This window comes from Lipophrys pholis (genome assembly GCF_963383615.2).
Source record: "Lipophrys pholis genome assembly, chromosome: 3".
In the NCBI taxonomy this organism is placed as follows: domain Eukaryota; kingdom Metazoa; phylum Chordata; class Actinopteri; order Blenniiformes; family Blenniidae; genus Lipophrys; species Lipophrys pholis.
This window is the reverse complement of record NC_137627.1, coordinates 33268631-33291714: the sequence shown is the minus strand read 5'-3', so window position 1 is coordinate 33291714 and position 23084 is coordinate 33268631. Positions and strand designations below refer to the sequence as shown.

Here is a 23084-nt window from a genome sequence, read left to right as displayed (position 1 = left end):
TAATTATTTAATGAACAAAGGCACAGCTGTGGTTTGTTATTCCCAATTAAATACTTGCATATGTAGAATCGGAAGGTGTAAATAAATAGCAGGATTGGTATCCAGACGGATATTTTTTAAAGAGCCTGTGTGAACTGCGTAAGCCCTGATCGATTGCAGTGCTTTGTTCATTAACGTCGGATGTTAGGAGACAGCGCTAAGAGAGAGACAACCCTGGAAGAGCACAAACAAATAATATGCTGCCAACCCTTGCAGCTACAACCCCTCATATACCGTGTGCATTCAGAGGTAATCAGTGCAGAAAGGATTTTCTAGACTAATGTCACCCTGTTTTAAGGCTCCAAAAATCTACTTTTTCAATTGAGTTGTATTTTGATTTTTCACGCTGAGATAACATCCCATGACTCCCATGTCTTAGAGATTTCACATGAAAAACTAGAACGGGCACTCAGTAGAGCGCATACTTTTGCCAACGCCACATTTCTTTAAGGAACCAAGTTAGCATCGCTAACATGTTAGCCGTCAGCCCAACTCGCTGCTAACGAGCCTTTCAGATAGCAACGCCACTGTGCGAAACACTGAGATAAACCACTACCCGAGTCAATGTGCTCACACCGGTGTTTCTGGATACTTCCCGAACCGAGATATTAGCTGCGAGTTCCATAGCGGAGTTAGCAATGTGCTAGTAGCAGGTGGCTAACGGCAGCTTCGGGGGAACTGAAGGTTCACCGCGGCCCTCCAGTGTGTCCACAACAAAGGAAATATCTTACGTCTCCAGGAGCTGCTTTGTCTGAAAATCTAATGGATTGGTCTTTGGATGATGAAAAATCATCCCTGAAATTCGGGTCAGTAGTTTAAAATTGATACCTACAAACCAATAAATAAATAAATACACGCAGCCAAAAACATAACCTTTGCTACTAACTTTTGTTGGCAAAGGTAGTAAACAAACAGACAGACAAACAGACAGACAGACAGACAGACAGACAGACAGACAGACAGACAGACAGACAGATAGACAGATAGACAGATAGATAGATAGATAGATAGATAGATAGATAGATAGATAGATAGATAGATAGATAGATAGATAGATAGATAGATAGATGGATAAATAGATAAATAAATAAATGTGGCCAAAAAACATAACCTTCGCCCAACCTTTGTTAGAGAAGGTAATAAACAATTTTCTGTTTTTGTCCGTAATAGTGAGGATGAGTTGTTGCACACATGTTGACTTTAGCTGAGTCCTAAAAGTTGGTAGTTTAGTCACAAAAGTAATTTTAGGGACAAATGCTTGATCGATAATAGTGCGGCTCTTATTTTAAAGGATCGCTTTCCACTCTTTTATATTTAGTTATTAATCATAAATGGTGTGGACCATTTTCCTCGAAGCCCCCATTGAGCACTAAGAAAGGCTGTCAGCCCTGATACACCCACTCTCAACAACATACAAAAGCAGGAGCCGTCCAAATAAAAGCTATGGGCAGTTTTCCCAGTCTCCTGCAGATCGGAGAAATTGTCTTGTTATGGCTTTTTTTTTTTCTTTTACATGTGCGAGTGCAATTTTGACAAGCTCACAACAAAAAAAACCCTAGAGTTCGCTCTGTGATCTCTGGCACCACTCTAAAGGGGTTCTGGACCTCAGGTTGGGAAAAACAGTTATACAGAAATACAGTTGTGTAAGACATGTGAAATAATCTCAGAAAACTGTCAAGAAGTAGCACTGTGTATCCTAGCTCAACATATTCCATCAACTCAAGGTGGAAGCATATTCCGTGAGGTCGATGTTGTGATCTGTAATCCTCACAGACCAGAGTACTACAAAGCGTGATTAACATACCCAGATATCTCTCTTTTATCAGAATTCACAAACCCACACACTCACACTCCTTGATAAGCGGCACCATGAAGCTGGTTATCAACTCGGTAATTCGACCCAGGATTTTCCCATCTTGATCAGTGGACGTTCACATAAAAGGGGCTGAGCTTTCAGCACCTGGATAATCATGAACCCTGGCTTGATCCCTGAAGTTACCTCGATAAAAGAAAAATCCAGCTTTGTAGTACACAAACAGATATAAAATGTTGTGTGATGCCTCTGTAGCACTGACTAGTGGCAGGCGGCGGCATTACAGTAGAGTGAGCTTATTAATTAATTAAATCGACAAATACTGAATTTTTTTTTAGCCCAGTGAGTCTCAACCTTTTCTTGAGGGACGTTTTTACCATCATAGAGCTTGATGACCCAACCACACCCTGAATTGTAGTTCAAAGAACCTCATAACTCACTATATGTGAAATACATTTTATTTGTTATATTCTGTGCTGATGAGTTCCGTTTCTCTGAGGATAAACTGTTTGGGTTTGCACACCGTCTTCGGGTGTTTGGTGGACTGGTGTCTCTTCAGCTTCCATTTTCAAAATTTGATTCGTTAGTTTTTCACTCCAAAAGATGCATTCAGTGCTAAATTTGTCCTTAATCTATGTAACTCAAATTTTGCCCATATACCGGGTAACTGCAATAATTTTTTCTTTTGGAGTGATTCATTTTTCTCTTTCGCCTGAAGCGCCGCCATTTTCTCTCCCGCTGCTTACACGCCTACCACTTACACTTGTCATGTAGATGCTTATACTTAGTTTTGTGACATAAATTAATTAAATACCTATTTTTAAAACATAAAAAAATGTTATATTCAATAAAATCAAAAAGTCTTCATGGCCCCCTGTGAACCCCTCCACCCTCAATCTGTCTGCAGTGAGTGGATCTGTATCTGCTGAATTGAATGGAGAATCCCTACCCCTTCCTCGAACCAGTGTTTGAATCCTTCCCCCTACTACAAAGGTTTCTTCCTGTCAAAAACAACTTTTCCTCTCCACAGCTGCATATGCTTGCTCATGGGGAATTGTTGGGTTTTCTTCGTAAAAGTTCCTTGAAATTACTGTGTTATATTTGGCGCTACACAAATAAATTTGAATTGAATTTAGCCAACACGTCTTTGGGCTATGAAAGTACCCAGAGAAAAACGCTCACTCACATAGGAAGAACATGAAACATCCCCAAAGAAAGGCCCCCACTCACTCTGTATTCATGCAGTAATTATAAACACCCAAAAACAGCAAAGACCACCACTTAATACTGAATGACTCAGGGTCAAGAGAATGTTGACAATTACAATGGAAATCCATATTTACTGTTTTAATAGGCAGCAGTAGCCATTTGTAATAAAATACACAGCTTGTCTCAAATGGACGTGAGGAAACCACAGCTTTAAGAGGGTGAGGAAATCTTTGAGATAATGAGGTAAACAATGGGTGTTAAAAGCTGCCTTGAGTAATTTCCTACAGCTGTTTACCTGTTGAATTCTACAGAACCGGGAAAATAATCTGCACCTGTTAACCCAGGGAAAAAAATCAACTGATACAGCAGTAATTCTAACTGTGGTTGGGAATGACATTACTGCTATTGAGATGTTGGAACAGTACACTAGTGAGCGAACAAAATCTTCAAAGAGCTCGGCTGCGCTCATCCCACTTGGCTGGCTCTGTAAATCCTTCAGCATGAAACAATCTCAACCTACAGCAAAACAACACCTTATCTTGTATGCCTTAGAAAACAGACACAAAAACCCATACTATTGTTCTTCCTCCACCTCCATACTCATATACATCACTCCCACACGGTTGGAACGGCTTTACTGTACATTGCAATGTTCTTGTACTGTAGGTATATGATAGATTCAGCCTTACCGAACACTTTCAGACTGAGCTCCTTCTCACTCTCCCCAGCCTTGTTCCTGGCAATGCAGGTGTACTCTCCTTCATCCAGTTTGGAAACATCCATAATAGTCATTTCGGAGCCGTCTTCATTAAAGCTGTACTTTTGTCCAGCCTCGAGCTCCACTTCATTTCTGGAGAATGGGGAGATTAAAGAATATATTCATCTCACATAATCAATTTTAGACACCATTCTTCACTTGTTTCAGCCTACAAGGTTCTCTTGAAAGAAAAGAGCATAATCCCCTGGTCTCTACAAAATATACAGTGGTTTCTCGATTCCTGAAGGACAAACTGATGAAGACCACTGATGAAGAAGAGCTGAATCCTGCAGAGGGTTCAGACTGCAACCTCTTTGATATTTACCTGCTTACTGTTGATTTTAACCAAGTTTCATTTGATCCAACCATGTAAATATAAGAACATTATTTTCAAGTCCTTGACTTGACTGTTTATGATCATCTGCTTTGTGTCTCAGTATTTCATTTTGTTTTAACAAATCACAGTGTAGAAATGTAGAAAATACAACTGAAGGCAACAAAAAAAAGTGACAACCAAGTTGAAGAGCCGTTCTCCAGCTGTGAGTGTGAATGCGAGTGGGCTACAGAGTTACCTGCTGTCTTGGAAACGAGATGAACAAGAAGATTTGAACAAAGCAGGAGCCTATCAATGGCTGTATTCAGGGTCCCTGAATAGAGCGGCCATTGTGGACATGCTCGTCTTCAGGTTTCACTGTTTATATGTACCTTAGATACCCTGTGATTAAGTATCGTATTGCAATGAATAAATCAGACAGGAGAATATCCCATATAACCTTATAACAAACACACAAGAGTATCAACACCTTGTGTTCAATTTGACTATGATATTCCTGCACACAGACACTGTTCAAAATGTGGAATTGTTGCTGTAGGATTTATACTCTACTGTTAGAATCACCTGACCTGGCAAACACAACTCCATTCCTTTATCCTGCCAAGCTGTGGACAGAAAATGAGGAATAAGAAACTCAACATACAGTCTACAGTGGTTATTTTTAAAGTGTAACCTATGCTTTCTGTAGGAAGGCTCAATATTTTCACTTCTCACTCAATTCTCCTGAGTTTCACCTCATGATAGTTTGTGTGCTTTAAATATGAAACAAGTCTCTACCTGGTTCTACATCTCTTCTTCAGAGCTTCCTTAAGACGAGTTTGTTTTGTGTCATCCTCTCTGAATTGGGTGTCAAGTTGTCAACATAGCACTGTCAGTCAAGTATTTCATCATGTTATTTTTGCTTTGAAATGAAGAATGGTGACCGAGGAACTGGACGATATGGATGATAAAACGTTCTCAAAACGCTTGGCCGCATCTTTGTGCATGCGCACCATCCATCCATCCATCCATCCATCCATTTTCTCCCGCTTATCCGTTTCCGGTTCGCGGGGGTGGCAGTCTGAGCACTGTCACACAGATCACATTGCACCGATTAAGAACCTTTCCTGCAGGTGGTGAGCCCACAGGAAGCATGCGCACCACAGACCTAGTAAATCATTCTTCTGCTCACATATTCTGCCCACAGATTCTCCTGGGACTTGGTAGTTTTATTGATGAGAATCACTGTAATAACAATCCAACTTAGTTATTTATCCACACAAATCTCCATGTACTTACCACTGTTAATGTTTATAGCGTACTGTTCTCTGCTCGCATGAGTGTGGGGTTTCATTATGAAAACAACTAACAGCACCCACTAGTGGCCCTACATGAAAACTACACCATTTTCAGCGTTTCTGCCATTTTCGTGTGCACAGACATTGTTTTCAGAACTCCGCCATCTAAACCGAAACTTTTTTTAAATGAAAATGCGCTTTTACTTAAAACGTTGCGTAAACAGGATCTGAGCTGTCTGACAAGTTGATCCTGTGATCACAGGTCAATTAAGGTCTACTAGCTGTCAAAATCCAGGGAAAACCCCACTTCTCGTGTAATTATTCTTAAAATTATGTAAATGAAGAAGTGGAGAAATGTTGTGTTGACAAAGCCAAACATTACTTCTGCCTCTGCAGTGCTCATTCTATACCGGTGACTTCTCCCCCCCTTAGATCTGACAGAATCAGAGTTTAACTTTCTCATCTTAGGATTTTATCTTCTTGTCCTGCAGACAACGACTGTCTGCGGAGTGCCCGCCCATCACTGAAAGTAATTATTAGCCACTCTCTTTGCGTGTTATAATTGTAGTTGCTAATTCAGTTTGCTGATCTGCTCCATTTCATTTAGCCTGTAAATGTGGATATATGAGTCACAGCACTTTGCACAAATAGATTTCTGCATCCATCATCTCGGAGCAGAAAACATGGCTAAAAACTTTAGAATCCTGCACCCTCATTTTAAAATCCTTATCTCTTAACACATGTCTGACAATATCCGAGCATAAACGATTCACTGCTGTACAGGGTTTGATGGGATGACTCTTTTCTTACCAGCTTCTCATTTTCTGCACTGTTTTCTTTCAAATAAAAGGTTGAAGTGTCTATCACTCTAAAGGTGAATGTAATCTTTGAGATATCATCAGGAAGATCCGTCTCAGCAGACATATTGCTGAATGCAGTCTTTATGCATACATGTATGAAGTTGGGGGAGAAGCATGCTCACGTCTGGTACATGTAGAACACACACAGCTCATTATTTTTGATTAGTCCTGCCTCATTGGCCATTACCTCTTCTGACGTAACATGTCAACAACCGTTTGTGTGGTTCACAGCAATTGGCATTGTCAAGTGAAACCACAGCATTGTGGTTCATTGGATCAAAATATTACTCTGTATGCTTCTCATCATCCAGCTCAGTGAAAATGGTCTGACTACTAATTACATTTGGGTTTACGTGTTTTCATAGATAGAAAAATGTCTCAAGTATGATTTTACATACACTATTATGTTGCCTTCAAAATTAAATCTGGTGAAATCATCAGGCCAGAAATTAAATGTACTGTATTTGTCTGGATAAGACTGCAGTGGGGTTTCATTTGGGACCAAAACTTGTTTTTCTAGGATAAAGATCATAAAACACATGGAATAAAACAGCTCGGCCTGTTCATCACACAGATCTCCTGCTTCAGTGATCACGCTCCGGCTCCACCTGCTCCTCCAGAGCAACATCCTCTCTGTCATCCAAAGCTATTGAGATGCAACATTATAAAGCCTTTGAACGGCTTGGTAACAACAACAATATCTGGCACCTGTAGCTGGATTCTCACCCCTCATGTGACCAAAAGGAACCTTTCATTTGCAACTTTTGACGGGTTCAGTTGACTGGGATCTGTACTGTATATTACACCCTGAATATCAGACGACCCCTTTTCTAGAAGAGACGTTTGCAGGAATAAAAAACTGTATTTGATCATTTTCTCTTATCAAAAACATTCCAATGAGCCAAAACTGTAAATTTTATTTATTTTCACTTGAAAAATGTTTAGATCACCACTGATAAACAGCTTTCAATAATCTGTGCTCCATATAGCACCGGATTGAGTGCTCTGCTCTTGATGCAGGTTTTGTCGAGCCGAGCTGAAGGTTTCTTTACCAATGAGGGAAAAACAGCGGCATCCGACAAGTGCTCGTGGAGAAGCGTAAAGCGTTTGTCTCTGCAGTTTTACCTTGTCCAGGTCACCATGGGTTCAGGATAGCCATCGACCGCGCAAGTCAAAATGGCAGGCTGCCCGACATCTGCTGTGGCATTTACCTCCGACTGCCATATCCTGATGGTCGGGAGCACTGTGGCAGGAAGAGGTGTATAAATAATGGAACAGGACATGGGAGACAGGCAGACATATGGGCAAACAGTCATACAGATACAAGAGAGATAGCACGAAGAAAACAGGAACAGAAGCTGTGACAAATTCAGAGCACTTATTTTAGGCACTCATTTGCTGGGCTCAGAAGTTGCGGGAAACAGGCTTCATTAGCATGGAACATCTTTGATACGCGGTTGCTCTGGGCAACAGTTTTTTCACATTGATGCTGAGCATGGTCCCCCCCCCCCCCGAGGATCTGCAGCTTTTTTTAAGCGTCGTGGGACACCTGCCACACAAACAGGAACAAAACAAGAGGAAGTGGTGTGTGTGTGTGCGTGCGTGCGTGCGTGCGTGCGTGCGTGCGTGCGTGCGTGCGTGCGTGCGTGCGTGCGTGCGTGCGTGAGGGGAAGGGCTGCTAACCATTCACAATGACCTTGATGACACGCAGATCAATCTCGCCGCGAGTCATGAGGCGACCCTCGCAGGTATACAAGCCTTCATCTGTCTTCTTTATACCACGAATTTGAAGGTGATTGTTGCTCAGCACCTTAAATCGGACTAAAAGGAAGCAGAGGATAAATCAGTGAGGAGGCTTGGCAACTTTACAGCAGCAGTGACTCAGTATTTAATGATAAACAGCTGTAGCCAAGCTAACAAGCACATTAAACAGCACAATAAATAAAGCAAACTCTTGTCTGAATTAATTGACCAATGAAAGATTTGGTTTGATTACACAAACAATTCAACAGTGATGTCTTAAGTTTCTGACATGCCTGCTATGTTGCTTTGACAAATATATGAAAATGAGAACATTTGAATCCATTAGTGAGAGGTACAAGCTATATTTTTCTTAGACTGACAGATAATTCTAGCAGAGAGAGGCTGAAGAGGGGTTGCAATTTTCTTTGTCAAATTCATATCAGTGTATCCGACAGTCCTTCCACCAAAAGAGAAATATGGCAAAAGCCCCCGTGAACTCCTTCAATTCGAGATGAAATGTGAACCGAATGAATTTAATCATGTAATAATTCAAAATACTATTACAACCCACACATGAGCGCCCGTTATTATTTTCCGGTGAGCAACACCACCATGCGCATTGTTATATTGTTCAGTGTCAGGGGGTGAATAGCGGGGTTGTATTTTCAAATTCAAAACCAAATTAATTTTTCCTCCGAAAAGCCCCGGCTAAAACCCCGCAGAAGAATGGCAACAAAAGGAGGGCACGAGCAATTTCAAGTCTGTAACAGTGGTACATCTGCATATGCATTATTAAGCCGCTTGTCTTTGGGTGTCTGTGTGTGCTTTCATTATGACCGTGTAGTTTCTCTCCAAGAAACACGATAATTTACCAACACTGTCACCCAGGCTTAGAGGCTGGATGTGTTGAGCTCTATTTTTACAGTTTACTCCTGGAAACTGCAGTCTTACAATGAAACCACCAGATTACACTCGTGTTCATTTCGACACAGTACTTTGTTTTCAAGCCAACATCTGTAAAATACCAATATCTCAATCCATTACTGGGAAACATTATATGAACTGCAGCGTCATGTTAATAGGTGAGAAAGTTATATATTCAGTTCATTGGGAATATTTCCTGCATTTGATAAGCAAGATAAGGGATTTAAACTAAATAGTATAGGTTGGAATGATAATGGCTAAAGAAGTAGTGATAAATCACAGTTAATTGACAAATACAATCACCTAAATATAAATTCTATCAATGGCTCTCATGTATATGAGCCATTACTAGAATAAGATACATCATTCTTGTTTAAACAAAATTATGAATACAGTATTTTCTTTCTTTCTTTTTTAATTTTTTTATATTTTTCTTTGCTATAATATACAATTTATTTCCATACAGAAAAATCTACTTTTTAACAACTGACTGAAAGTTTTAGCATGTTGGGAAATATAAATCAAAGTGACAAAGGTCAGACTTGGAGACATCAGATGAAGCGACACACTTCCTTCTGATCTAATCTAAAGGAGCTGGTAGAAGTGCTCACTTGTCGGGCTTGTTGAGTACTGCACATTCAGGTGTGTGGCAATGACCCTGGATGACATTCCAGCATCAAACGTACTCTCTTCACTCATCTGTGGCATCTCGCCTTTTTGAAATATTTTATTTTAAAGTGGCCTGGAATGTCCATGTGATGGAAATGTAATGTCTGGTGGCGTTGCACTTGTCTGCTCAAAAAAACAAACATCTGTGTGGTTGTTTAATGCTGGTTGTATTCATCCAAACACAGACATCTTGTGTTCTAAGACTTCAGAAGTGGTGAAAACGCACTCTATAAGTGAAATCCATTTATCTTTTGAATATCACAGAGAAATCTGCAGAAGTGAATACATAAACACACTTGATCACAATTAAAATCACAACTCTGAGACGTCTTACCGTCTTTTTCCATTTGTATCTTTGCGCCTTTGTACTTCCAGATGACGGTGGGTGGGGGCGAACTGATGACGTCACAAACAATGTTCGCATTGTCTCCTTCATTGAACTCCTGGGGTGATGGTACATTCGTGAAGGTGATTCTTTCTGTAACGAAACATGTACATGTCTTACTCAATCACACAAACATCATCAAATGTAATATGTAGGACGGAAATGTATTCTATTCCCTCCATTTCCAGGCATTAGTAAATCTACTTAAACTCACTATAACTTAACATGATTTCAGAGTTCTCCTCCAGTCTAAACATCCTCCCCTGACTGTTTAACTGAGCGATTCACAGCCGTTTCTAGAACTGCCTGGCTAATGAATGTAGCTTGGAGCTGTTCGCAGCATAAAGAGCAGTGTTGTTAACTGACTAACTGGACTCAGTGTGCAAGTTAAAGAACAACATTCAATTTCCTGGCTCTATCGAGACTAAACATACAAGCACAGATTCAGCCGTAATGTCCAGCTCATTTGTTGAAACGAGTAGCAAAACTTTTAATGCCGACTTGACTCCCGTAGAACTCATTACCTGCAGGGGGCACACGTAATGATATCGCAATATGTGTTATCATTTATTTCTATTACAGGACTAGATGTGCAAATTGCTGCTTCATTTCCTATTGTTGACATGTGTGTGAAACTGCTAAGACTGAAGTAGCAACGTCCTTTATGACACTGTGTGAGTAAAAGGGAACCATTAGAGCACTTTTAACCCTGAAAAGAACACTTATTTTTTAAAGGGAAAAGTGCTAATATATGATAAGGTATTATTAAGTAATGCATATGGTCGGTAAATGGAAAAACTAACCAAAAGAAAATTAAATATGTTATGTATTTCAAATGGGATTATTGTGAATACTTTAGCTGTTATAGAATAGAATAAAATAGAATAGAATAGAACTACTGTTGAGTTGGAAAATATGTGAAAAAATAAGAACTTCAACATAAATAGTCACTTACCTTATGAAGGGTTAAACAATAATAATGAAAAACAAGAATCTATTATCTAAGAAGTTATTGAGCCAAAAACAGTTTTATAACTAACAAAGACTGGAAACGTTTTTGAATGAAAAAACTAAATAAAACAAAACAAAAAAAAACTTATTGATTTTAATGTGTAATGTCTACATGGATGACCACGCCTAATAGAAACTCCAAATCAGCAGTGGAATAACAAGAGGAAAGTTCTGTTCAGAGCAGGATTTCATCTCTGATGGACAATTGCTGATGCTTGGCATTCATGGAAAATAAAAGCCATTACTCACGAGAACTGCACAACAGACAGGATCATTAAGCAGCCCTCTAATGGTCTTCCGACCGTTTATTGAACTGATGAAAAATCCATCCTCACTTGAAAAGAAAAAGACTAATGTGTTGCCCTTGAGCAGTCAATAAAATACTATGAGTTCAATAAACATGGTTCTCTTTTTCTTCTGCGATCATACGGTTGTATAATTTGACTGAGGTGTTTGGGCTGAGAAACAAACTTACGGAATATTTTCACTTTGACAGTCGACTCTGCTTGTTGGTCCCCGGCGGTGGCGACACACTTGTATGTCCCCGCGTTGTCAGTGCCAGCTTTGTACAGTGTGAGGGTGGAGGATGACTCATCGTTACGGGTTACTGTTATGTCTGGTCTGTTCGGCTCTATTCTGTCCCCACTTGGTCCGTACCAGTCTATGTGCTTGGCGACGCCTACAACTGAGAGCACAGATAGAGCAGTGGATAAGAAAACAGGTATCCACACAGATTATGTTCCACTCCGATGAAGTCAAGCTGTGCCCACAGACTGAATATCGTAGGTGGCAGTTTATGTGTTTGATCTGTGAAAGCAAAAAAACAACTCTGAAACAAGCCATGAAAATATAGAAGCCGTTAGCAGTTTTCCTGAGGTGGCGTTTCTTCTCATGCAGGACACAAAACATTAGAACGTCACAAAGGACACAACACGGGTCTGTAATTGATGAGATTAACATGAAGATATGAACCAGGAAGCAATTTAGATACATGATTTAACAATTAAGTCCTCCACAGGAGACTGTTCAGCTGATAATGCAAAGTTCTCTCTGATTGTACTTTCACAGTCCAATTCATCTACGATCAGAAGTGTTAGCTGGAGAGAGGCAGCCATATTTTAAGACAAATTTTTAAATAATTTCATACAGTATCCTCACAAAATGTAGAAAATTGGAAACTCATTTGTGAAAAGAGGTAAGAGTTCATTTAACTCATGGCTCAGGACAAAAAAAAAAAAAAAAAAGGTTTCATCAAAGTTTACTTACTCCTGTGAACTATAGTTTTGTGTAAATTCTTTAATAATGAAATACAGGATGAAATCTTTAAGTCTTAAAACAACTGGGGCCAAAGTTCAAATATATGGGTTCTTATTTACATTGTTGTAAAATGTTCTGTTGTCAGGTTTTGTTGGGCTCCAAAGGTTTTTCAAGAAATCATCGAAGAAAAAGGATTACCGGTAAATCTATTCTAACAAAATAAAATTCTTAAGCTTTTTAAGCCTAAATCAAATCATGAAATAAGATAACATGAACTCATGTGAAGGATGAGACAATTGCAGGCGTTTAAACCTCCAGAAATACGTTCATGCTTTTCCTGGAAATGGGTTTACTCTAATGTGTCGCTCTATTCATTCATGAGAACATTTCGTCTGTGAGAAGTGACAAAGTGTAAAAAAATTAAAAGGAGATTATGTGGAAACTTACCTTCACACATAAAGAATTTGGATTCTCCAAGACTAATCTCACCCTGCATCGGTGTGATCTGCACCTCCAGTGAAACTACAACAGAAAGAGAAAACACACAATACAGCATCAGATACTAAACAAACAAAATTATTAAAAATACAGAAGAATGTAAGATATACACCATGAGTTACATACCATCTACAGACAGATGGTCTATGTGGCTTGTATTTTTATATTCATATTCTTTCATTGATTCACTAATTACAAGGAAGTGAAGAGCCTTGTGTAGTGTAATTTAGTGATTTGTTTGTTCTCTATGAATGAGAATCCAACTGCAGTTGTACCGGCAGCTTTACAGTCTCAAGCAGAGTTTCTGTTTAATGATTTAAGACACTGCAGTATGAGGTGTGGCAACTTTTGTTTGTATTAAAAGAGGAAATGCACGGTTGAGCTGCGACTGCAAACTAAACTGCATGGATGAAAAGGAAACAAAGTCATATTCATAAAAATGGGCTTTAGAAAAAGTGATTGGAGTTATGCTCAGATTATTTAGCTGACAGAATTATCAAATGCAGGAAGCATGGTGAGCTGGCATGCTCTAGGATCCTGGTTCGATTCTTGTTCTGTGTAGAGCTCCCTCTGTGTGTGTGTGTGTGTGTGTGTGTGCGTGCGTGCGTGCGTGCTGGTTCGCTCTGAGAACTCTCTGTTAGCCTTGTGATCGACCGGCAGCCTACAGCCTGTACTCTGCCTTTCACCCAATGTCAGCTGGGATTGATTCCAGCTCCAACACAACTATAAGTAGGATAGAGCAGGTGGAAGTATCAAATGTAAAACTTGGCGCAGCTTTAATCATCTGTGCCTCTAGGTGGCGACATCCACATTTTTCATCATGCTTCAACCTTTTTACTGCAAATGAGAAGGCAGCAGGAAGCAGGGTCCTGTGGAGAGCTTATGCACGCGCACATCAAGAGACGCACGATGCAAGTGTTGGCACTCAAAGCTCCATTTCCGAAGAAATGGTCATTTCCTATTCCTCTACTGCCTGCAGTCTTCCTTTCCTTTCAAAAGGAATAACATCAAGCCCGCACTGCAATTACTCAGTTAAAATTCAGCGGTAAGAATCAGCCCTGTGCTCCCAATGTACTTGCAGAGAAATGATTTTTTACAACGCTTTCAAAATTTCTTAGAAATCATGCTGTCTGCCTGGCAAGATAAATGCACTGTGTCTCTGGGTGAGATCCGGCACTTAATCAGAGACTGGATGAATAAGACACATTTCTATTATTTGACACGGACAAAAGTATGGCCTGAAACTCTTCTGTGCTTAATTAGAACAAAGCGTCACTTGTTTCCTGCAGAAGCTCCCAAGGGTGCAGTCAGGGTTGACTAAGGAGTGTGACTAAATGGGCCCAAAATCCTGCTTTCCATTATTTAAGCTGGGAACAGGACTGTGTGAATGTCTGTACCTCAGTGGAGGTCAGGACGAGCGGGGACACACGGGGTCACCGAGTGACACCAGGGAACAAGGGCAATAAAGTCTAATCAAAACGTCTGGAGCAGGAAGGCAGAACGATTTCAGCAAAGTCAACTCGTGGACTGAATGGGTGGAGATTGATTTATTACAGACGGTCACTTTCAAGACTTTTCAAAAAGTGACATTCCTTCAAAAATGAAAACTTCACCCGTGAATGGAAGCACAGTCAAAGGTGAAAGAACACCAAATCCTTTGCCAATATCATGTTCTTTGTCTTTATTAAACTAGAACGTTGAAACTATGTCAGGACTTTGCTCCATTTAATTCACTAAATCAGATTTTAATTAGAACTCTGTCACCTAATTTTTTCTGTCAGATTTGTCGGAGGACGACGTGATGATGTGGAGGTGGGGACGCTTACCTCAAAGCAAGAGAATCATGGGTTGGATTCTGTGGAGTTTACAAGTTCTACCTTTGCATGCTTAACTTTTATCAGAATAATTTGGTCACCTCCCACAGTTCAGACATGTGTATTAGGTGAATTGGTCTCCAAATTATCCAGACATATGATTTGTGTGTGTGGTTTTCTCTTGTGATGGACTGGCGACCTGTTCAGGGTCTTCAGCTTAGTGTCAGGAGAGCTTGGCTGAATAAGTACTTGAATATGAAAATTTGCTCAACTCAAATCTTGAGATATGAAAGATAAAATGATATGGTCTATAGAAACCTCCATTTAATAAATGGCCCATTATAATCTGAACAAATTCCCAAATGTAAATAGTCCAATTCTCGAGATCTTAAGAGAAAGCGCTGTGGATATCCATGTCAAAGGCCACCTGATTAATATTATGTAGGTCACTCTTTAATTACTGCTTTATAGTAGTCCTGATCCATCTAGGCAAGGACTTCATTATGCCTCTGAAGCTTTTAGTACTGGTAGTTGTGAGGTAGACACTCTGGAATCCAGAATCTGGATGTAAAGAATTTAGAGGCCAAACCACGACCTTAAACTGACGGTTCGGTTCATAAAACCACTCTAATTATCCCAATAGTAGAGACAGACCAAGGATGTAATTTCCATCAAAAAGGTGTTTAGGTAGTTGGTAGGGTTGAAGTAACATCCACATACAGTACATGCAGGAGCCCGGCTTTCCTTTCTGAATACTCTCCAAAGCATTACACTGCCTCCGCTGGCGTGCCTTTTTCCCATATTGCATCTTGGTGCCATGTGTTACCCAGGTAAGCCTCCCACGTGCCAATAAATTAAAAAAAAAAAAGAAGAAAAAAAAAGGAAAAAGCCCAGAAAACAGAATTTACCACTAGATATAGTTTTTTTAAACCCTGCCCTGATTTTAAATGCTAATTTAGTACAAGGCGCTCTGCGCCATACAGTACTCTGGGGGTTATCGTGCATCCAGGCTCGGTCTGTCCATGTCAAAGTGTCCTTGAGCCAAACACTGAACCCCAAACTGTTCTCAGTGGATGGATAGAGCGGCTGACATATGGTCTATTGGTCCAAGAATTTCCCCCGGGGATTAATAAAGTATTTCTATTCTTTTGTACTTTAAAGGCATTAATGGATGTGGTTGTGCATTGCTCCAGTGGAGTGAAAGTGACTTGTTTTGTTCGACATAATCAATATTACCTTGTTTTCATTTGATACTCTAATGTACTGACAAATCCAGCTGGTTTAAGAAAATGACATCTCCTCACTTCAAAACTGCCATCTGCTGGAGCACTGCTGTGGGGAGGACGACTGTAGTCCGACACCACTGTAGGCCCAACTGCATGAAAGCTCAGCAGCCCCTTGTAAAGGGATGAAATGCTAACCAACTATTATGTCTGGTGCCAACCAGCAGATGTTTAATCTTTTAGCCAACTAGTCTCATGCATCTCTACTGGACATTCACGTGGTACAAAAGAAAACGTGAATTGTGTTGTTGACAAGGGCCAGCAAGGACAGCTATGGTCCTGGTCCTGGTACCAGTAACATCAGGAAATATCCACTCTTTCTGGTTAAAAATGTATAAAGCAAGCTTTGAAATGATCAGCTTCCAAGGATTGTAAAGAAAATGTAATTGCTGATCCAAACACGGTTACACCTGCGCAGAATGTAGGATGTGAACATCACAGCTGTTGGCAGCGTCAGACTATTTTAAGTCAATGTACCACAAAGCTTTTTAATCGATGGTTGTTTGAAAGTTTTTAATTTTAAATGAGTCCAACTATTTATATTCTCATCATCAGTACACAATGTTCAAAGTGACGGAACATCACACTGTGACATAAACACTCAGTGCTTTCTACAAGCCACTAATGAGAACAATGTTATGATGATTTTACAGAAACGGCTGATGGATTTAGCTTTTTAATTGGACTGTGTAAAAGCGTGGTTGGTATTCGTTTAGGCAAACAACCATTCAACTTATCAGCAGAGGATGCAAACTGATGATAATTGTTCGAGCTGAGAAGTGTATTATTACGCCCCATTATCACACTCAATATCTGAAAGCATTTTACAACTGAAATAGTTTCCAACATAAGGAGAGTTAAGTCAGTAAAACATCCTCGACACAAAAAATAAACCTGTCTCAAACAAGAATGAGAAGTCTCGAGGAACTAAAAACATAAAAATTAGGCCGCAAATCAGCAGGAGAAAAACCAAAATAGGTTCAGCACTGAAGTGATAAACCCTCTGATAACAAGACCAATACAGTAAGATGGTTCAGTGAAGGTTGACTGGGATAAGCCCCAGAGATAAAACCAAGAAAAGAGCTTGTGTCGGGGGGAGGGAGGTGAAGTGGCAATTAGGAGGAGATGATGGTTTTACACTACAAAGCAGGAATGTCACAGTAACACCACCATCACCAGAGTCTACTAATTTTAATCAAACTGACTGAAATAGGCAGACCCTATGTGTGGGGAAAAAAAATACTCAGACAATTATTTCCTTTGACATTTCTGCAGGGAAAAGACAAACGGTGCAGTTAAGGATGAGGGGCGATAACTTGCTCAGGTTTTTCTGTATTGTCTCGCTGAAATGCAGTTGCAGCAGAATCATTATTAACAAGCTAAAAGCTTACCACAGCATTGTCTTTGAGGGGCAAATTAAGTGCAAAAGTTACTCATCATGTTTAATTTTGTTTGCCATTCAACAAAGAGATTAATGCAACGCAACGGCTGTGTGAAATTCTTCCTCCCATCTCATTTATAATGAAGGCAGACCTGCATTACAAACAGCCCTCAGTAAAACAGCACAAATCAATGGAGCCACAAACTACAACCAAGACTTTTCACAACACCGATATGCTTTTAGGACCCCATGCATAATGTCACTGTCACTGCCAGAACTCCATAAGGCCTCTGAAAGTGTGCTGTGCTATCTGACACCAAGATGTTAGCATTAAGTTCCTAAAGCGCTGGAAGTTTCCCTTTGGAGCCTCTATGGATGTGAATTTTTAAAAAAAAAAATTAAAATTTTGTCCAGCATATCCCAAAAACATTTGTTCAGATTGCAATCTGGGATACTTGGAGGCCAGGTCAGCATTGAAACCTGTTGTGTTGTACGATATCCTACTGAAACAGGCCACCGCCATCTGGGAATACAGTTCTCATGGGAGGTGTACAAGATCTGAAACAATGCTAAGGAGTACGTGTCGGTCGTACACCTTAAAGTAACAGCCACATGTACAGTAGGACAGAAGGTTACCCAGCAAAATGTTTCCCAAAGATTCACAATATCTCTGCCACCTGACCTTTCCATATTGCATAATTGTGCCATAAGCAACACAGTTCAGTTTATTTGTGTGTGCCTTTGTAGGGCAATTTGTCTTGCAGCAAAGTAAAAATAAAAATAACACACATATACACATACATAGTACACAGAACCACACATTAAAAATCCAAGGACGAATAACACAGTGTGCTGAAACAACATCAGTATTAGTGACTCTGTAGAATTGTTAAATAAACTAATAGCCTATCAGCTATAAAAAAAACAAGTTTGTTAAAGTACCATCAGTGCATATTATAAGTTCCTGTTTCCTGTGAGAAGCCATGGATCAAATTAGGTTTGATTCCTCCTACCCTTTCCCATATTCAGAGGGGATATGGCTTTAGGGACGAAGGAGTGCTTCAAATGAGGAGGTCTGAGCCGAAAGCCAGAAGTCAAAAACAGGAACTCTGTATGTCAGAAATGATGGTATGAGCCTTCTTGATTATTTGCCTGCTGTACAGGTCTGTTAGTGTGCACGGTTGGAACTCACACAGTCATACTGTTAGTCTTTATGACTCTGCTTAGTGCATTTTCAGACATGGTGCTCATGTTACCAAACCAGCAGAGAGAAGAAAAGGTTAGCACAGATTCAATATATGATCTATAAAATAAACCCATCAGAGGCTGATCGATCTCGAGCTTGGAAAGTTTCCTCAGACAGGACAGTCGTCGTTGGCCTTTTTTGTCGAGATTCTTTGAGTGACAAGTGAAAGTCAGCTTGTTATCCAGAATAGTCCCAAGATACTGTAGATATAAATATCAGTCTCTACTGTCTGCCTTTAATAATAATAATTTTTTGACTGTTGTTATGGAGCTTCTGTCTAGAATCAATTCACATGTCCTTGGTTTTCTGTATGTTGAGTTGAAGAAAAGCATCATCACACCAGGCTACAAATTCGGCGGTGACAGGACCATGGGAATGTTCATGGTCATATAAGAGACTGGCTATTACTGTCCTATTATTATCTGTCTGCAATTTTGATAAAAAAATGTATTATCAAACCCACTGGGGCAATTGTTAGTGTATAATATGTAGAGGACAGGGGAGAAGACACAGCCCCCGGGAGACCCGGTAGATGATGATATGTCCCCCAACATAAATCCTAGGGCTGAAAGAACTAATCCATTTAATTGATTAAATTCAAATATTATAATAGTTGCCAACTAATTTAGTCATTGGTTAGTTTTAGTCATTGGTTAGTGGTTGGTTTATAACTTTTTTTTAAACACAAGCGGCTGTTCTGGCAGCTACCACAGTGTGCCAGTAATGAGCTCCCTATGGCTGTAATCTACCAGCACAGTGGGAGAAGCAGTGAACAACCAATAGTTGGCCTTGTTTTGCATCATGTGAGTCACAGCACAATCAATGTTTTCAGCAAGATGGCGAAGGCGGCTGCTGGCTGGCAAAAAGACCCAGAAACAGGAGAAAAGAGATACAACAGGAGAGAAAACTTTACAAAAATAGTCAAGTGTGGGAACACGTCAGACTAAAGCCACAAAAAAAGTTGCAAACTGCAAACTGAGACCAGGTTGAGACAGTAGGTTATATTTGTGTCCAATTATTACTTGTTAAGCATGAATTAAGCTCATTGTTTCTTTTGAGCTGTGGTTTACAGAAATTTGTTGAATAAAATACTGTAAAATGCACAAATCTTTGCATTTTTTTCTTTTTTTTTTACATGAAGATGCATTCTTAATAACCTACCTGAGTAAATAAAGAAAAAACTAAAGTGTTTGTTTACACAAAAAGATGAATTGAAAAATGGCAAAAATAATTGATAGATTGATTGATTAGCAAAATAAAGAAATCGGCCTGTAACCTAATATTAAAATCTATGTTGAAATTACACGCACCCAGCCATGCAGGTCACAGCGAAATATATGTCATTCATCGGATCAGACCATCTTTCACTACTCTGGGGTTCAGTATTGATAACCAATATTGAAGCTTTTGTACTGACTGGACGCCCTGACTAGTCTGTAATTACACAACCCAAAACCTATCCAATAAATTGATTTGCATGAGGTATTCAAACACCTTTCTATCAGAACGAGCATTAACTTCACTCCTCCTTCACTCTTGAGCACTGACCACAAGGTAAGGAAACTTTGAGTGGATATTAAATATCAGCAACAAGCCAGTTCAAATTGCTTTACATCCACAATAACTGTATTGACCTTTTCACCCGTTCCACACTTTTCCATCCTTGGACCACTTCTGATAGACAGTTGAATTTGAATTAGAATTTATTGTGAGGAAAGCCCCTTGAGATGCAACATCTCATTTACAAGGGGGACCTATAAACAAGTTGAGACCGGAAACACTCCACAACAGTTTTGGAGACGCCTTGTCAACCTGCTCACGTCTTCACACCTGTCCACCTTTCCTGCTTCGAACATATCAACTTTTAGAACAAGACTTTCACTTTATTTTACCCTTCAGTAGCTGTAATGCCATAACTGTTAAGTGGAAGGTGAATGTGTGTTGCGAAATCTGTAAAACAGTCGATAATGTATTCCCTAAAATGGCTGGATAAGGAAGCTACTGTGAAATGAAAGCTATTAAAATGCAAACAGTAGAGTGAAAAAGTTCTGAGGTAATACTTTTAAGTGTAAAGGAATCGCATCCTTTCATCTAACTACATCAAATATGAGCATTGAATTAATGTCACAAAGTCAGAAGGCAGCAAACCGCATTCCAAAAGCTGTCAGTATACTTCACAATGCTGAGCTTCCCATTAAAACCAACAATGCAAAACCGTTCTCATATCCTGCGAGCAAGCTGACACTCAGAGAGATGAAGGTCCCCCAGGGAATTTTCATCACATGATCCTGTAGCCTATTCCACACTAACTGCTTTTCTTCTCATTCTTCTTGTTCTGTGTACAGTGTTTGAATACAACAGCAAAACACCTGCACTCCTGGAGAGTTTTCCAAATCAAATTATTCTGTAGGCCAAGCACTAATTGGTTCTTTCAGACTGAAGGCAGAGCCCTGGCTCCTCTTTGCTGAGAGTTATGAAGACAGGGTAATTGCTCTCCAACCAACAGCTCACTTTTCATAAAATAAAGAGGCTAACAAGCGACTGTGGTTCAAGTCTCGTTAAAGGGCAAAAACTCTTTCATAGCAGGGGGTGGTCAAATTACAAAAAGCAAATGCGTGGCGTCGAAATTTAATCTCCATGTGAATCCCAAATGTTCTGTTTTAAACCCACTTAAGGCTGAGACGGCTTGGGGATCGACACATCACACACAGCTGCAGATAAGTGAAAACTGACACAGCATTACACAACAAAATGCTTCTTTTAAACTTTGAAATTTTTTCGTAGTCCACATTTCAAACATGCTTTACTGATATGAGACACGTGCCGTTTTCTTAATTCCCTGATTTGCGGTGGTATTTTTAGCCGAGCTCACGGCATGTTGTTCTGGTGAGTCAACCACGATGATCCAGACTAAATTATCTTAACAACAGCTGGACAGGGCCATGAACTTTCATCCTCAAATAAATCTACTGACTACGAGAACAAGTTTTCACTTTCACAGTAATAAAATCAACATAACTTGATTGTTGAGAAAATTTATAAACATTGTGGTTATTTCAATGTGTTCATCTGTATTCCCTCTGCACTGTGTTTGTAGTATCGAGAGAAATAGTCCCTCATAGCTATGGATCACTGCAAAAGTCTACAATTTTGTGTTTGTTGCTTGCAGCTGTTTGTGGGAGCCATTTCTCTGAGTTTATCTAATACCTGCAGCATCAGACAGCAGCAGGATTTGTACTGTATGTGCATCCCCAGAACATGACAGTTGTGCTCATTTATTTACAAGTCACATCACCAGTGACTGTATTAACAGCTTGTGAATCATCCTATAAAACAGCATCAATCAAGAGAATCCAACAGTCATATTGTAAACTTTTCCTTTTTGGACAGGTGAGCTGACACATAGTTAAACTCTATTTGTGATTAGCCTCAGTCCCTGGCTCCATCACAGCTGTAGGTTCAACTTCTTTGCACTTGAAAGCATTCTTCTTCACCGCTCAGTGATCCCATAATAGCAGTGTGCCAGGGTGCAGGTGCACCTGGCTCCTAAAAGGGAACGGAAAAGGGCACTCTGTCTCTGGTTTATTTATAATTACTCTCAGAACACGCCTGCAATTTCAAATTCAAAAGAGTAAGCATAACCTCTTTAAACCATGCAGCCTGCTCTGTGCACAGGTGCAATTTTGCCATGAGTGTGAGACCATGTCTGTTAGAAAGTCAAAGGGGCCTCAAGCCTTGCTTGCTTACTGCTTGAAATTCTGATGATTAATTGCTTTTCCATTCCACAATCAATACTTAAACTTAAGGGTGTGTCAGTAACTCTAAGGCTTGCTGAGAAAGCAGTATCATCTCCCATAGTTTCTTCTGAGACTATAAATACTTCAGTCACGACACACGCTGTATGAAACTGTTCAAATCCAAATCTTCTTTCTACAAAGAAAAAACATGATGCTGAAAGTGAAATGTAAATGTTAAGTATATCCTCAAATTGACTCTTTGAGACTATTTAAACTGCACTGATGTGTCTGTGAGCGGCTAACAATGAAGTCAAATCTGTAAACATTGTTCCAAGAATCAGGAATGTTTTTTAAGGCCAACCTGCAGAATACAAGGTGGTATGTAGCATAAATGAGTAGAATTGGAACCAGAAGCAACATATAGACAACATGGCCAAACGTGTGCTTAGTTCCTCAGATCCTCACAGCAGGCTGGCTGAGAAACCTACTGAGGAATAAACAATTCAAGCAGATAAGAGTGACCTAGTTCTGAGAAAACGTTTAATCTCCCAGCAGTTAACCATCCCAGTGCTTGTGCTAAAACTGAAGATAAAAAAAAAAAAAAAAAGAAATCTCCAATGGGGTGGGCAGCCTGTACTGACCCCTGGAAATTCCATAAATGAAGCCTGGAACATGAGTGTATTGTGAAAAAGCTATTGGTGGGTTGATCACAGACATTCACAGATGACAGTCAGCTTTAAATTAGTTTTCACGTCGATGGTTTGATTAATAAGGGAAGAAGACTGAGTGAAAGAACAAAGGTAAAAACACAAAAATTTAATATAATACTCACTACTTTTGAACATGG

General features: G+C 39.8%; 1 protein-coding gene across 2 annotated transcripts in view; it reads right to left on the bottom strand.

Moving 5' to 3' along the window:
• Positions 1 to 23084, bottom strand: part of ncam1b (neural cell adhesion molecule 1b) — a 92682-nt gene that overhangs the window by 38611 nt on the left and 30987 nt on the right. For both annotated transcript variants that reach the window (XM_080459809.1, XM_080459810.1), the window contains exons 2-7: positions 12726 to 12800; positions 11497 to 11706; positions 9960 to 10103; positions 7973 to 8110; positions 7415 to 7532; positions 3751 to 3911 (exon numbers count right to left, since the gene is read on the bottom strand). In XM_080459809.1, coding sequence (XP_080315935.1) covers positions 3751 to 3911; positions 7415 to 7532; positions 7973 to 8110; positions 9960 to 10103; positions 11497 to 11706; positions 12726 to 12800 — 846 coding nt within the window. The remainder of the gene's footprint in view (positions 1 to 3750; positions 3912 to 7414; positions 7533 to 7972; positions 8111 to 9959; positions 10104 to 11496; positions 11707 to 12725; positions 12801 to 23084) is intronic.